This window comes from Chaetodon auriga, chromosome 4 (genome assembly GCF_051107435.1).
Source record: "Chaetodon auriga isolate fChaAug3 chromosome 4, fChaAug3.hap1, whole genome shotgun sequence".
Taxonomy (NCBI): domain Eukaryota; kingdom Metazoa; phylum Chordata; class Actinopteri; order Chaetodontiformes; family Chaetodontidae; genus Chaetodon; species Chaetodon auriga.
In genome coordinates, this window is record NC_135077.1 from 13,165,788 (window position 1) to 13,181,336 (window position 15,549).

The 15,549-nt window shown below is 40.7% G+C and overlaps 2 protein-coding genes across 2 annotated transcripts in view; one reads left to right on the forward strand and one right to left on the reverse strand.

The window, feature by feature from the left end:
- mrpl45 (mitochondrial ribosomal protein L45) lies at positions 1–6,614 on the forward strand. Its single transcript, XM_076728154.1, has 8 exons — positions 1–143; positions 1,006–1,207; positions 2,050–2,167; positions 2,406–2,504; positions 3,051–3,099; positions 3,204–3,353; positions 3,727–3,900; positions 6,035–6,614. Exons 1-8 carry the CDS (start codon positions 81–83, stop codon positions 6,131–6,133), a joined length of 954 nt encoding a protein of 317 aa, XP_076584269.1. The 5' UTR covers positions 1–80; the 3' UTR covers positions 6,134–6,614.
- Positions 6,526–15,549, reverse strand: part of gpr179 (G protein-coupled receptor 179) — a 24,411-nt gene continuing 15,387 nt past the window's right edge. Inside the window, exons 6-11 of the mRNA XM_076728152.1 lie at positions 15,011–15,120; positions 13,750–13,988; positions 13,067–13,205; positions 12,830–12,932; positions 12,393–12,539; positions 6,526–11,990 (exon numbers count right to left, since the gene is read on the reverse strand). Of these exons, the coding sequence (XP_076584267.1) occupies positions 8,601–11,990; positions 12,393–12,539; positions 12,830–12,932; positions 13,067–13,205; positions 13,750–13,988; positions 15,011–15,120 (4,128 nt within the window). The 3' untranslated portion in view covers positions 6,526–8,600. The remainder of the gene's footprint in view (positions 11,991–12,392; positions 12,540–12,829; positions 12,933–13,066; positions 13,206–13,749; positions 13,989–15,010; positions 15,121–15,549) is intronic.

The following is a 15,549-nucleotide window of genomic DNA, read 5'->3' on the forward strand; positions in this document are numbered from 1 at the left end:
TTTTGGTCCGATTTCGTTTGAAGTTTTATTTTGAAAGTGCAAACTGGAAGTGCTTCTCTAGTCTCTGAAAGGGTGGCAAGATGGCGATGCCCATGAGGAGGACGCTGCTGGCTCTTCATAGAGCAACATGTAGCAGTTTAAAGGTATGGGACATTTAATTACACTTTACTGTACTGACTAAACTCAGATTTTCAATGTGTTGAAGGAGCAGCTCGTTTGTTTTGCTTGTCGTGAAGTCGTTACTCTGCACATAGTTTTTACCGGATTGGCTTAGCTAACGTTAGCTAACTGTCAGGACATTAACCTCCGTATCGATACATGGGGGCATGTGTACAGCAGGGAAAAATAAAAAAATGAACCTAAATCAAAATTAGGAGCTAGGAAGTCAAATTTCCGAGATTGTTGAGATGAGACAAAATTTCACATATTTTTACTTCAACAGTCCATTTTTTTTCCCCGTATTATTTCATCTGAAAGAGTTGCAGTGGGTTTTGGTGCCCTCCATATGCATTTGGGGCAAAATATTAGAAACACCTTTCAATCTGAAAGTATCTATACAACAGTGTAAAATTTCAGTTACATATATAATTGGATTGGAATTAGTCATTTATTAATGTATAAGCATCACTAATGTTGTAGCTGGAAAAGGTGGAGCTAATGTCAACTAGTTTATGTACTGCCAGGTAGATTAATGTATGATAATCTGCCATACTGCATTAGTTAAATTCTGTTTGACTAATCTGAATCTGCGTAGTGACTAATGTCAAATAAAAGTAGTGGAGTGAATTGTACCATATTGGCTTCCAAAATGTCGAGGAGTGGAAGTACAAAGTTGCATAAAATGGCAATGTGTAAGTACAGTACCAAAGAATTGTATCTGAGTACAGTACAGTAGCGCATGTGCTTGTTTACATTCCACCGCTGACAATAACTATGCTCTCAATAATAGAATTCTAACCTTTATGACCTTTTGTGTTATGACCTTTTGTGTTTTCCTTCTCTCAGCATGCTGAAGCATCTCTGGATTTGCAGCATCCGGTCCCACTTTTCCTTCCGGTCCGGACCAAGAAGCGATACTTTATCCCTCCACCAGTGGGGGTGAAGGGGAGGGGAAAGGACAAAGAGAGCACGGAGACCAGGGCCCGAGCAGCAGGTGTTGTTATCGGACAGGAGTACCATGAGAGGCCCATCAACATTGCCTGCACTGGTAATAATGTTTGGGGGGGGGGGGGGGCTTGTGTGGGACTCCTCTACTTTCAAATGGTTGAATGATAAGCCTCAAGGTGTCATTCATTTAACATCACACATCACATGAGACCTTGAAGGGATAGAATAATGATGAAGATGATGATTGGTAAGATTTCCATATCTACCAGTGACTTTTAGCAGTTGAGTTACCAGTAGAACCAGTTTTTGGTGCTGATCAAAATGTATTTCTAGCAACGAGCATCAAAAACTGTTAGGAAACAGAAGTTGGCATTGAATGTCTCATCGAAATTCATATCTTTCCTTATGTATCATGTCTAGACTGTTTTATTGTAACCAGATAATCTGAATGAATTGCCATTTTGTTTTGGCTCCATTGTTTTTTGTATTCTATTTGCATCACTGAACGCTATCAGGGATGGGGGCTGAGGGATCCAGTGGTCTGGATGGAGGCCACTTCTATGGCTTTTTGTGTTGAGACAAGATTTAACATTTAAGAACTTTGTCTTCTTCTGTGAAATGGAAGAAAATGGTTTCATAAAAAAAGATATTAACATTTGTTACTGGAAGTTACAGAAAAATTTATTGTTTTGTTGTTACAGGCACTCAGTCATCAGCTGGATAAAGAAAGTGGTGTATTAGTAGTGAGATAAATTTAGCACCAGCACATCTGAGGACTGCTGTTGATGTATTTTATGATAAATACCAGTTTGCAACCCAAAAATGTGCAGCTACTCCTCATCTATCAGGCGGCAGTTGTGTCTTGAAACTTTTATTTTGTAATATCTCTCCTGGTTGGAGGGTACATGCAGATTGATCAGTCCTGTTTGCTGTCTTTACTAGCGGGAGTCTTTGACCCCTACATCCCCCCAGAGGGTGATGCCCGTGTTTCCAGTCTGTCTAAAGAAGGCCTGAAACAACGAGCTGAACAGATTCGACAGAGCGCCGCCTCACAGCTAGCGTAAGATTGTTTCTGTAACTCCTCATGTTGTTCCTGTAATGATGTCTCTCTTGTCAAACATATCTGCATCTTGCAGCAGAGAACTTAGTTAGATGTGGCTGTCATTGAGAAGGAGGACACATCGTACCTCACGGCTTATTACAGCTGTTTCATTCAAACACATTCATAATATCTTAAGAGGATGTATGTAACAGTAAATGTGGGCAAGCTGAATGTGTTTTTATGTTGTTTCTAACAGGATACGTAAAATCAAAGAGCACGACTCTCAGTTCTCAACGAAGGATTTTGCAGAGCAAGCTCAAGAAATCTATACTGAGGCTCACAACTCCCTGGCATTGTAAGAAAATGAACTCATGACTCTTACCTCACAGCTCATCTGAAGCTCAGTCAGGAAGATACTTTACTTGGTTTTCTGGAGCTTTCAACTGCATCACATGGTCTTCTTCAGTGGGTGGAGTTTTACTCAGTCTGAATAAACTGAAGTGAGTAAAAAAGGGATGAAAATGAAAGTAAACTGGGTAAACTCCATCAGCTGATGAAGACTGTGAGTCACATTTCCTCAGTCCAGCACAAATGCAGTAATTTGTATTTTATAATTAGAACTTTTATTCTTCAGTACATTTTAGTTTTTAGAGTACAAATTTAATGGTTAAAAATTGGCTTGAAATGTACTGCTCTCCCTGCCAAAGCAAAATGTCTTAGATAAAAAGATTTTTGCAGAGGGATCGCTTTCTAGGTGAAACTTCATATGAGGTGATTGACAGAAAGCAGAGCCTGATGTTCAGTAATGCAGCATGTAATCTAACTACACCTTACGTAACATTACCTTTAAACTGGTGTGAGGTTTAGAAAGGAAGATTAAAATCTGCTGTTTGTTTTGCAGCTTCAACAAGGAGAAACTTCACTCCTTGGTGACAGAAAGGTGTTATCCTGTAAGTCCTTCCTCTAAAAGTTGAATTTTTTCATCAGTTCAGTTTCATCAAATCCCCAATTAATTGTTTTTACCCCGCCCATCACTCCTCTGTCCTGTGTTCAGGAGATGACAAGGGGGAACCGATACAGAACGATCCGCTGGAGGTTTGTCGAGTCCCTGGAGCCACCCAAAGTGGTCCACGCCCGCTGTCCCGACATGGTCTCTAAAGGCAACCTGTACGGTCAGGTGACCGTCCGCATCCACTCCAAACAGGTACGATTCATATTTTCACAGTCAAGTCCTGCCATGGTACAGTATGAGAATGCACTATTGATGTGCAGAGCTTTCTCACAATGTGTTCCTGTTTCTTTCAGATATCATTGATTCTTTGAACAGTTGACAGTGTTTCTTAACCTTCTGCACATTTAAGTCACACCCCAGTAGCCAGTTTGTCCAGGAGCTTGATTAATAAACATCTAAACCTGGACATTTTTTTACGTATTCACATTCCACACAGTTAACTGCAGCAGTGGTACAAAGCAAATTCAAGAGCAGTTTTGAGGATTGCACCCAGGTTTAAAACCAAGATTAAAATCAGGATTTAGATGACTGGATGAACCTTCTTATACATCTGCTTGTCCTGCAGACTCTGGCCATCTATGACCGCTTTGGGAGGCTGATGCTGGGCAACGAGGAGCAGCCAAAGGACGTCTTGGAGTACGTGGTCATGGAACGACACCTCATCAACCCCTATGGCCAATGGAGATTACATGGAAAGATAGTGCCATCCTGGGCTCCTGCCAAGGACCCAGTTATTAAGGTGACCCTCTACACTGCACCAGCTGACAGCATCTATTTTTTATATCTTTTAGTAAGAAAAAGGCAAAGGTCCAAGACACTCTTCCTGTCAAAGGGAAATGAAGAAGCCTTTATTAACTGTCCAGTTCTTACTTAATGACCACATGAATCAGGTCTGTGGCGTATATTTTAGTGTTACAAGCTTTTCAGTATCATTTTCTTATGACTGACGGTTAAGTATTATCTGTTCCTTGCTGTTACATGTGCTTTTACACTGTATATCCTCTTAGTATGACCTTTGCTTCTTCCCATAAAATAGAGGCTCTTTGGTTAAAGTTCAAATACTGCTCAGACCCTGGTTTAATAAAGTGTCTCGACTCCTAATCAACTGGTGCTGAGGTGTTAAACCTCCACAATGTGGCAGAAGGATGTACACTCAGTTTTTTGAGTACATTTAGTTAACACTAATGCAGTCTACTACAACAGCTCTGTGGTCAATACTACCTTTAATGAAGGTTATGTCTCTGTGGATTCATTTTCTAAGACATCGAGGTTGTAAGCAAATGTTTATTAAAATCACTTGACTATTAAAAAGAAGACCATACAGCAAGACGTGTCTGTGTTCATGATGGTCTCAGCACACCATCATCAGTTGTTAATTGTCAGGACGTAACTCTGGCAAGACATGCACGCAGAGAAGTCACATGATCAGCGTATGACCAGTCATGTAAAAGTCACATGACTAGATTGAAATGTCAAGGAAGTGGAGGAGATGGTGTTCCCAGCAGCCTATGGCAGTGCCTCTCCTCCCCCTCGTTTCCTTATTTTCGTCAATGAGGAAACATCTCTCATCATAGCACAACGATATTGAACTGCACCATAAACCACAGGCTCTTTTAAACAGCTTAGGTAGGATTTATTGAGGTATTGGTGTATTTGACTGCAATAGTTTTAGCTATGTTGACCATACAGCAATCAATGGACTGTGATCCAAACTGTGCATAGATAGATGCCACCGGAGGTACTACAATGAGAAAGTATGTTTTTTGTAATTTGGGTGACGCTTGAAGCATAAACAGCTAATGTAGCTCAGTCAACAGGTTTGAGCCTTTCAGTGTCTTGTGTGCTAAGCTGTGGACTGAGTGATAGGACTCCTGCTGACCTGATTGTGTCACTCACAGTGTGAACACAGGAATAAACCACATTTCTCCTCCTCAACTGTTTCAGTAAATAGCATTTCTCCATCGTATGGAAATATTTTGGACATGTAGATGTTGTGGCTCAGTCTTTTGAATCACCGTTGCCTAGAATTTAAATAATCTGGCGATCTGTTATCTAAATTTTATTCTGACATGGTTCAGATTTCCTCATTAACAAATGTGTCTTGGCGTCAGTAAAGGACAAAGCTCTGTTAGACTGTGATTACCAGAGAGGTGGACTTCAGTGTCTGTGCCAGTCTTCACAATGTAAGACTGGAATAGAGGTTGACTTGCATTAGAAGCATCACTGCAAAACATAGAATATAATCACCTTAAATCTGTGAGTCAGCCCTTGCTGTGTCTCAGATATACCAGACAGATGGAGCAGTAATGTTGCCTGGAAGGTGTTTCTTACTCTGCTCTGATAGAATCTAAAAAGCGGCACCACACAGTCTCTGCTGGATTTTTCAGTTTTTCATCCCTTTTAAAATACCTTGAAGCTCTTACATGGATAATGCTACAGATATCATAACATCAGTTTCACCAAACCTCTGAGGTTTGACTAATTCTTTGAGGTTGTTTTAGGCTCTCCCACCTGTCAATCACAGTCTGTCAAGTCAACTGACGAATGAAAGCACAACACCGTCTGTAGTCCATGAAATTAAAGACAAATGAAAACCTGATTTGATGCAATTCAAAGGAAATGCAGGAGCAAACAGTCACACCAGGATGACTCTTTGCAGTGTTGTTGTTGAATTAAGTTGTTTTCCAATGACTTTCTGAAAATCACAAACTGGTTTTCCCATCTTGGTCCTGAAGGTTAATTCCCATTGGAGCAAAAGAAGGAAATGGCTAACATTTGAGATATTTGTTAATATATGTGTTCATTGAAATCTATTTTATGAAAATTTCACCCTCTTTACAAATGATACTCATCTGCCCCTCTTACTCTTTCAGACTGTCATGATTCCTGGTCCAGTGCTGAAACCAGGACAAGAGTTTGAGGCCCTCAACTATGAAGTTCCTAAAACAAAGGCAGTTCAGTGGAACAAATAGACCACCAGGTGGCGCTGCTTCTTTCATCAAACCACAGTAGGATGTTGTCTGCAGTCATGGGCCAAATGCTGTTTAAAATTTGGCTGTGGCTGGTTGATTTGTCCACTTTGGCAGGAAACCAGGCTTCCTTCGGAGGCTTTTATCTCTACATGCTGTTGGCTGTTGAAACAGCAGAAGCAGCAGGTGAGTTCTAGGATGATCAAACCTCTGTGTCCTGGAGCCAATCAAGCTGCTTCTTTCGCTGCAGCAAATTATCACACAGCAGACTGAAATAATGATAACAGCTCTTTTCATGACTTCAGATGTCACCGTTCGTCACATTTGTTTCATTTTCATGTTTTTTTTTTTGTGAGATTAACTTAATGTGCACATGTGAAAAATAAAACGTGAGATCCCCACATATTGTATGGTTTATTTCTCTGATGAATATGCTGCATGTTGACCTCAGGAAATACAAAAATAAAGTGTCCCATCTGCTTCACACCAGTAGATTTCAGAGGATTTTTCTTTATCAGAATAATAATAATAATCTTTCATAGAAGATATTGCATACAAAATTGAAAACAGAACAGAGGCCGGTTCTCGATGCAAATCAAGGGATGTGATTCAACAATATTATATATATTTTTCACGTGACAACAAGTTACGGCACACTCATTCAAAACCACACTAACATGCAACAATGCTCACAAAACTAGGTCACTCCATTGACAACAAAACTCAGTGCAGTGTTTCAACAATGAAATCACTGGATAAAAAACCAAGAGTCACTGTAGCAGAAATGCTGAAAAACTGCCAGCTGATTCCACTGACAGATTGCTGGCATAGACGTGACATAATTACATCAATACAGAAAGCTGTTATTTTTGGAAGTTTCATCCACCATAAAATTTTCTAATGTAATACTGCGATTCTGACTTTCCAAAGTAGTACTCACTAAAGTCAGAGATGAAATATAGGGCCGCTCTTGATGTAAAGAAATGATCAACTAATAATAAAAATATCTAATAGTCATAAGACATCTTTGACTAATCCATAAATTGATTTAATTAAAAGAAATTAGCCCATTATTTCCCCAGTATGACTATTTGTGTGCATATCAATGGAGTTATGCAGAACCTCTCATAATCTAGTTATTTTCAAAGAATATGAATATTAAAGTGTTGCCAAAGATGTGACTTTTCCACTATAATAACTAATATTGTCTGCATAAATAATCCTGACAAAACCTTTTGTAGTAGACCAAAACGTTAACTCACAATTATTCAACAGACAGGGGGCAGCCCTATTTTTCATTTCACCCCCATAGCTCACATTATTTGCCTGATTTATATTGAGTAAATTTCGAAGCAGGTCAGGTTAGCTGCAACATGAATGTTGTGTACAATTTGATGCTCTTTGCAATTACCAGCTGGTGTCCAGTGCATTGCATCCACATAAAATGCATTGACTTGACTTTCTAAATGCTCAGATAAAAAAAACATTATTCAGCTTTTCACTCCAGTTTATGGTGATTTATGCAATTTTTGGCATTATTTCTTTAAGTGGTGGAATGTTGTTTTCCCCATTATGACTGAATCAAAAGTGAGACAGTTATATCAATCACTGGCCTTTAATCCAGAAGTCGGTCACTTAAGCAAACATGTATGCATAGATTTACCATTAACACTTGATAGAAATGTAATTTGACATCCATTGTAGTTCTGGCTGCACTGCTTCACATGTAACACTTTTCTTCTACAATGAAAATATAATTTCCGGAAAAGAACAAAATTAGACTGAATTTATCTGGTGTATGCTGGTTAAGCTTCCATTAAGTTCCATCTCTCAGGTCCTGTGCTGTATTTGTGATTGTGAACACTGTCTACTTGTTGAGCTCAGTTTTAGTAACATATTCACCTCAGCCATGGTTCCAGCATACTGTACATACATGGCAAATGTGTGAATTGTCACCTAAAAACATACAAAGACACAAAAAAAGATTTTAATTTAAAATGGGGGATAGATGCAGGAAGAAACGGGACTTCATCTAAATCCTTTAGATGCCCTTTTGTCAGCCAAGAAATGTCTATCTGTAGTTCACTGCTGGATTAATTAGGGACATGATAAGTGTGCAATATGTGCTTCAGTTAAAAGAAGATTTATTTTCAGTCAGGTTTGCACAGCTCATTGTGTACAGCTTACCAAGTCTCCACTACAGGCTCATTAGTCAGACAGCTGCATGTTCTGTCTTTGATTAGCCCAATTAATTGTCCAACAGAATGGGCTTTCAGCTCTGCCAGCTGCAGGGGAGCTGTTTGTGAGCTGATCCTGCATTCTGACCTCCCTGTATGGCTGGGGAGGTTAAAAACAAATTTCCCCATGACCTTCAACAGGGTACCACCAAAATAGTTTAACAGAGTTCACATTCCCCTTGATTTAGTGGGAGGGGTCAAAAGTGAAAGCAAACGCAAACGCTAAACTTAGGTCACAAGTCAGGTGGGAATACAAGAGCCTCAGCAGCACATTCTGCATCGTCCTCTTCATCTTCCTCAGGAATATTCTCAGGCTCCCATGTAAAAACGTCTGAGGCATTGTCTGTGAATGAACCAGATCTGCTCCTTGCCATCTCCCAGGGACACAAAGCATCACGGCGACCCAGGGCTAAGTTTTCTTTAGACTCATCTATCTGTTCTGGGCTGATATTTGCAAGAGTCTCTTCTACACTGAGTGGCCCCTGGTTCTCAGTGACTCCATCTTTGTCACTGTTGGGAATATCAACTTCGCTTTGGATTGAGGTTTGTGGATCCTTAGATTCCCATGGACAAACATCTGCCCGATCACTGTCTTGCTTTTTGAGGACTTTTGGTTCTTCCGTCTCCCATGGACAAACATCTGCCCGATCACTGTCTTGCTTTTTGAGGACTTTTGGTTCTCCCGTCTCCCATGGACAAACGTCTGCCCGTGCGCTGTCTTGCTTTGTGAGGACTTTTGGTTCTCCCGTCTCCCATGGACAAACGTCTGCCCGGGCACTGTCTTGCTTTGTGATGTCTTTTGGTTCTCCTGTCTCCCATGGACAAACGTCTGCCCGATCACTGTCTTGCTTTTTAAGGACTTTTGGTTCTCCCGTCTCCCACGGACAAACATCTGCCCGAGCGCTGTCTTGCTTTTTGAGAACTTTTGGTTCTTCCGTCTCCCATGGACAAACATTGTCGCGAGCGCTGTCTTGCTTTGTGAGAACCTTTGGTTCTCCCGTCTCCCATGGACAAACGTCTGCTCGAGCACTGTCTTGCTTTGTGAGAACTTTTGGTCCTCCCGTCTCCCATGGACAAATGTCTGCCTGAGCACTATCTTGCTTTGTGAGAACTTTTGGAGCTTGTGTTTCCCACGGACAAACATCTTGTTGAGATTTTTCTTGTCTCTGTAGCTTCTCTGATGCTTCTGACACTTCAGTTTTGATCGCCTGTGCGTCCTCTGAATCCCATGGACAGACATTTGCATGAGCTGTGTCTTGCCTTACATGACTCTCTGATATTTTGGGGGTGTCTGGCTTTCCTGATTCTGGTATACCACTCTCCCATGGACAAACATCTGCTAGTCTTTGTGGTCCTTCTGACACCATCTTAGTAGCTGCAATTTGTTCAGCGGGCTCAGATTCCCAGGGACATATGTTCACTCTTGTACTGTCTTTCACTTCAGTCTGTATAGAAGCAACTCTCACAGGCGTGACCCCTTTTTGTGTGTCTTCTGCTTTGCCTTGATGTCCAGTCTCCCAGGGACAAATATCTTGCTTGGTGGTGATTTGTGAAGTTGAGCCTGTATTTGTTGACTCTGTGTTCTCTTGTTCCCAAGGACGAATGTTTTCCATGATTGTTGGTGGATCAGGGAAATCCGATGGGCAACTTTCTGTTGTCTTGGTTACTTGTTGACTCAAATGCAGGAAAGGTGATTTTGCATGGTACTGTTGCTCATTACTTAAACTTTCTTTTGATGCACCAGGGTAGACTGCAGCTTTCATAACTTCTTGTTGAAAGGGCACTGTCAGTGTTCCCTTGGTCTCCAATGGATTTAGGTTTTCATATACAACTTCAGCCTTGTCCTGAACATCCCAAGGACAAACATTAGCATATTCATTATCACACCTTACTGATGGTTTGGGAGTCTCATCAGTCTCCCATGGACATACGTCTGCTGCACGTTTCAAAGACTGCTGTGCCTGTGAATCTCTGGACAGGTTAGCATGATAAACAACAGGAATATCCTGAGATTCCCAAGGACAAACGTTACCATGGGCACTTGCTTGTCTTCTGACATTCCCTTGGTCTTGAAATTCCCACGGACATACATTGGTTGGTTCAGATACCTGTGATTCCCAAGGGCAGACATCTACTTTAATGCTCTGTTGCTTCTTTGGTCCCTCTCCTTCCTGAAAAGTACCAGCTCCTTCCCACGGACACACATCTGCATGGGAAACATTTCGGACTGGTGTAATTCGATTACTACCTCTTCTGTGAGTAGAAGGAGTTCTACAGCTGCTGACAGTATCCCAAGAACTTATACTACTACGTTTGCTGTTCTGCCTTGATAAAAACACATTTTCATAAGTGCCATCTTTTTGCATATCATCCATGTCCCAAGGGTGTACGGCAGATTTTACAATCACAAGCCTTCTTGGGCTTCTGTCAGAAGAATCCCCAGACGACAGTCTGATGGCATTCTGCTTCACAAGGCATGGTTTTCCATCTGTTGTCATACTTCTTTTCTGCAGTGACCTCTTTTCCATGCTTGGACGTCTACTAGATGTTCCCGATCTTGGTGTTGTGGAAGCACTTTCCTGACTTTTTTGTGAAACAGAATCCTCTTTATGTAAACTTCCATCCTTACTGGACTTGCTTCCTGCATCCATTGATCCCATAATTGATTTCACAGAAAGCCACTTACTGGTGGTGGTGCGGAAGGAGAAAACACGTTGATCTTTTGTGATCTTTGGTCTTGGAGAGCCTGGTAGACTTGCAGACACAGTGGCCTGTGGTTTGGGGGACTCAGTTTCACCTTTATTTTCTGAAGGATTATTCTCTACAGGTGGTAAATGGTCCCAGGGACAGATAAGTGCCTCTGGAGATGGTGGACTTTTTAACTCACCATCGTCAGAGTTTGCGTAGGTAACATGCTTTTGGTTCCTGTCACCTGACTGTTCTGGCTCCACCTCCCAAGGACAGACCTCAGCCTTGTCAAATGACTCTGACTGGAGAGCACTCCTGGTCTGTTCACTAATGGATAAGCTCTGCCTAGACCTTGTCAGCACTGTGCTGGCTCTGTTAACCTTAGGTATGTTCTCCATAGAATGGGCGGTCGTTGAGGTTAGACTCCAGGACTTATGGAGCCTGGTGTGATCAGGATGCAGAAGATTGGTATCAATTGACAGATTTTGGGCACTGGCTGACTTGCAGACCCCTGGTGGAATATCCAATGAATCAGTCTCAGATCGTCGGGAAGATCTCTTCACAGTGTTGGCTTTTAACATGGAGTCACACAAAGAAGACTCCCTTTCCCTGACATAGTGATGATCACTTTGGGACTTGCGCATGGCTGGTGATGGTGTTTTCATTGAACTTCTGTAACTGATACTGATCGATACTGTATCTGGGGTCCTCCTGAAAGAGTCAGACTGATTCACACTCCTATTGTGGAAGGATCCATCTTTCTCCTCACGGCTACACTGCCGGCTCATCGTTTCTGGAATCTCAGCAATGCGTCTAATAATGGATCTACCCAATGCACATCGAGAACTTCGCTTCTTTGACAGATGAGGGTTGTTTGCGGTCATCTTCTTGGTCTTGTGGACTTCTAACTGGGCGTATAACTTCTTCAGTTCATCCTGGTGCATATGAAGAAGGGTGGGAATTGATGAAGGGATTGAGGAAATGGTTGAAATGATTGAGGAGAGGAAAAGATATGGAGAGTAACAAGTCAGAGGAAAGGGAAAAGACAGGTTTTCATTGGAGAAGAACATAGTTTAGGATAAGAAAAGGATAAAGAGGGGAGAAAGTTTAGACAGTACAACGTGTTCATTCTATCGTTGACTGTTTACGGTTAATTTATTATTTAAATTATAATATATTTAAAATCTGTTTAATTGATTCTACATGTGGTCATAAGTGAAATTAAGGGACATTTATTTTCCTTATTTTAATGTGACCTTTGGAATTTCTTCCACTTTTTGTAAATTATGTCCCAATGTAAAGTGATGACATCGTTCTGAGGTGACAAGAGAGTTTACCCGAAAGTCATCTGGGTCCACACTGTGATCACTCCAAGCAGAGTGAAAACTGCTGTTGAGGTACGAGCCGGAACGCCGTAGGTCCACTTCATCTTCATACACCTCTGCAGCAATCTCCTCTCTCCCAGGCTTAGACACATAAAGGAACTGTGGAACACACACAAGCATACAATTCGTCTGTAAACAACATTGTGTGAAGTCATGTACTCATGTACTCACTTCAGCGTGATCCTATAATTTGCGTCCACAGTGAAATATTGGATAGATTAATATAAAACCTCTATGGCTGACAGACTTTTCCATTCCAACATGCCAAACAATAGCTTGATTGTGCTACCAGCACACATGTCAACAGCTTTAAATACTAAATGATACATGCTAAACTTTTACCCCAAAATGTATTAATTTTGGCACTATGACATGAAAATGCTGAGCACCTTGGGAATGAAGAGCAGGGCGAGTGTGACAGTGATGGTCACATGGGTGTGTGTGAAGGAGAGCAGCAACATCCAATCAGGATGAAGAGAGGGAAAGGTGAATCTGAGGAAGGCAGAAAACACAAAATCATGTCACATCAGTGTTTTTACTGTGGAGGATACAAACACACAGCTGAGGGTATTGCTCAGGTTAGCTGTTCTGCATTTAAGAGGTTCAGAGAAATGCTCACTGTTTACCGAAACAGGTGAAACATGGTGGAGAGAAGCAGCTCGTTGTGGATGGCAATGCCCATGTAGCGAGGCTCATGGAACGCTGAGGGGACTGGCCTGACGGCGGTCCACAGAGAGCTACCCCAGCACAGGAACAGAAGCTCAGCTGTGGCAGAACAAACCAAGGACAGGAAATGATGCTTTCCAGTTGCCTTGACAATCCAGCTGCCTGTAAACAGCTTGTTTATAACCTGTGTGATAATCTGATCCTTCATGTTTCTCACCCCATTGGACTTTGTCTTCTAATGATCTAAGCAGTCACTTTTTTGAGTACAACGTTGTTATTACTGAGAGAAATGATGGCCAAAACTACAAGAACAGGACCAGATTGGAATAAACAGGAATTATCCTTTAAGATAAGATGAGATACAGATAGCAATAATGAAAAGGAGATGTACAAAAAGAACAAATAGACAATAAAAAAGATACTAAATAAAATCAACTATATATGTGCACATTATATACAAAAGGAGTATAAAAATAATAATGCCTGGGGAAAGATGCTCAGTTTCGCAATGGAAGATTTAAATTATTCCTCCTTTATCCATTCTAACTTTTCAGTATATATATATAAATTACTAATAACACATTGTTGGAGTGAAAGGATCTAGCAGTCAGAAGAACTCACACACTGTTTGTCTGCCACTCACCCACAGCCATCATGTAGTCCCAGCGGTCCAGGTAACACAGGTTGAACCCCTCGCCGTCAGACGTGGTGGTTGTGATGAACACTGGGATGTTCCTGTCGCGGTTCTGGAGGACACCCACCGTCCATGCACACAGGAACCAGCTGACCGTCATCAGCATCACTCCCAGAATCCTCAGCAGGTGGAGGCTGGACATATAGGGCACTCTCTGGGCCGTGCGTGAGAGGAAAACCTTCAGGACCCTGTGCAGAGGCAAGAGTCAATCACTGTTTGACTTCTGAAGGCCAAATGTAGATGACTGAATATATGATGAAACCATGATGAAACCACTTTCATAATAATTAGTAAAGACAAGTTGAATTTTCCCTTTCCACAATTAGGAGACAACAAACTTGTTTCTGGTGAGGTATGGAGCATTTGCTTCTTTTATGCACGTTATTAAGTCATTATAAATGTTAACATGGTGCATTTTATTTTTTTATGAATTCAACTTTTAATTTCTACGAGGATGAATGTGTGATTTCTTCCAAAAGTTGCGTAGTCTTGGTTAAATTTAAAAAAAATATCTTGAAAGCGTAATTTGATTATCTTTTGGTCAATTGTGTTTGGCCAGCCAATAAGTTCCAATATGTTTATACACAGTTTCTATTACTGCCACTTCTCATTTGACTCTTATTGTTCACATAAAAAAGGCAAGACAGCTTTATGTAATATAAATATTTTATATTGCACATTTCAAACACTGATGCAATTCAAAGTGCATTATATAGGCATTGAAAAGCATTAAAACAACATCTAAAAACAATAAGCAATAAAAACCACAATAAAATCTATTAAAATGATTTAAAAAAAATACATCAAATGAAACAAAATACATAACAAGCAAATCAAATAGATCAGAAATACAGTTACAGAGCAGCAATAAGTTAGGCGTTGCCATAAGTGCAACAGAGGAAATAAAAGTGCAGCAGAGAAACCAATTAATCAAAGGCACAGAAGACCATCACAGTCTTTAATTTTTAATGTAGATTTGAATGTGCCTGTGTGTTGGGGTGCATTCAGATGATCAGGAAGTTGGTTCCATCTGTCTGCAGCATTGCAGCTAAAAGCAGCTTGAGGTGACTCGAGGTTCTACCTGCTGACAGCTTCATAAATATCTAAGATCCCTACCGGGTTTATATTCTTCAAAAAGATCAGAAATATATTTTGTTGAAATGTAACAGGATGCTACTATACATTAAAAGAAACCAAAATGCCAGCATACCTGTACATTTTCAGTGTGACTGTGCCGTACACGATGGAGAAGCCGAGCATTCGGACCCAGCGGAGCAGAATACACCTGAACGTGCTCGGCTTGAAGTACATGATGAAGACCTGCAGAGAGATGCTCACCGTGAGTCAAACTACAGCAGCAGCAGTGTGGACGACTGTCTCTGTTGGTGTACATCTCATCTGGTTATATGTATGAAATATACACTGGTACAGAACCTCTGTTACTATTACAAGTACCATCACTAGTTCTACTACTATCACTAGTGGTTACAAGTACTGCTACCACTATGTTTATTACTATGCTATCACCATTATTAATGTTGCATAGCAATTCAAACTTAAATCTAATTTGAGGTACTTGTACTTTACATGAGTATTTCAATTTTACGCACATTTATACTTCTTACTTACTTCTTACTTATATAGATCAAATAATAGTTCACAAAGTATAAAAATATAAGTATAGAAAATATAAAGTACTTCATATTAGCTCCACATTTAACCAGATGCAACATTAGTGATGCTTTTACT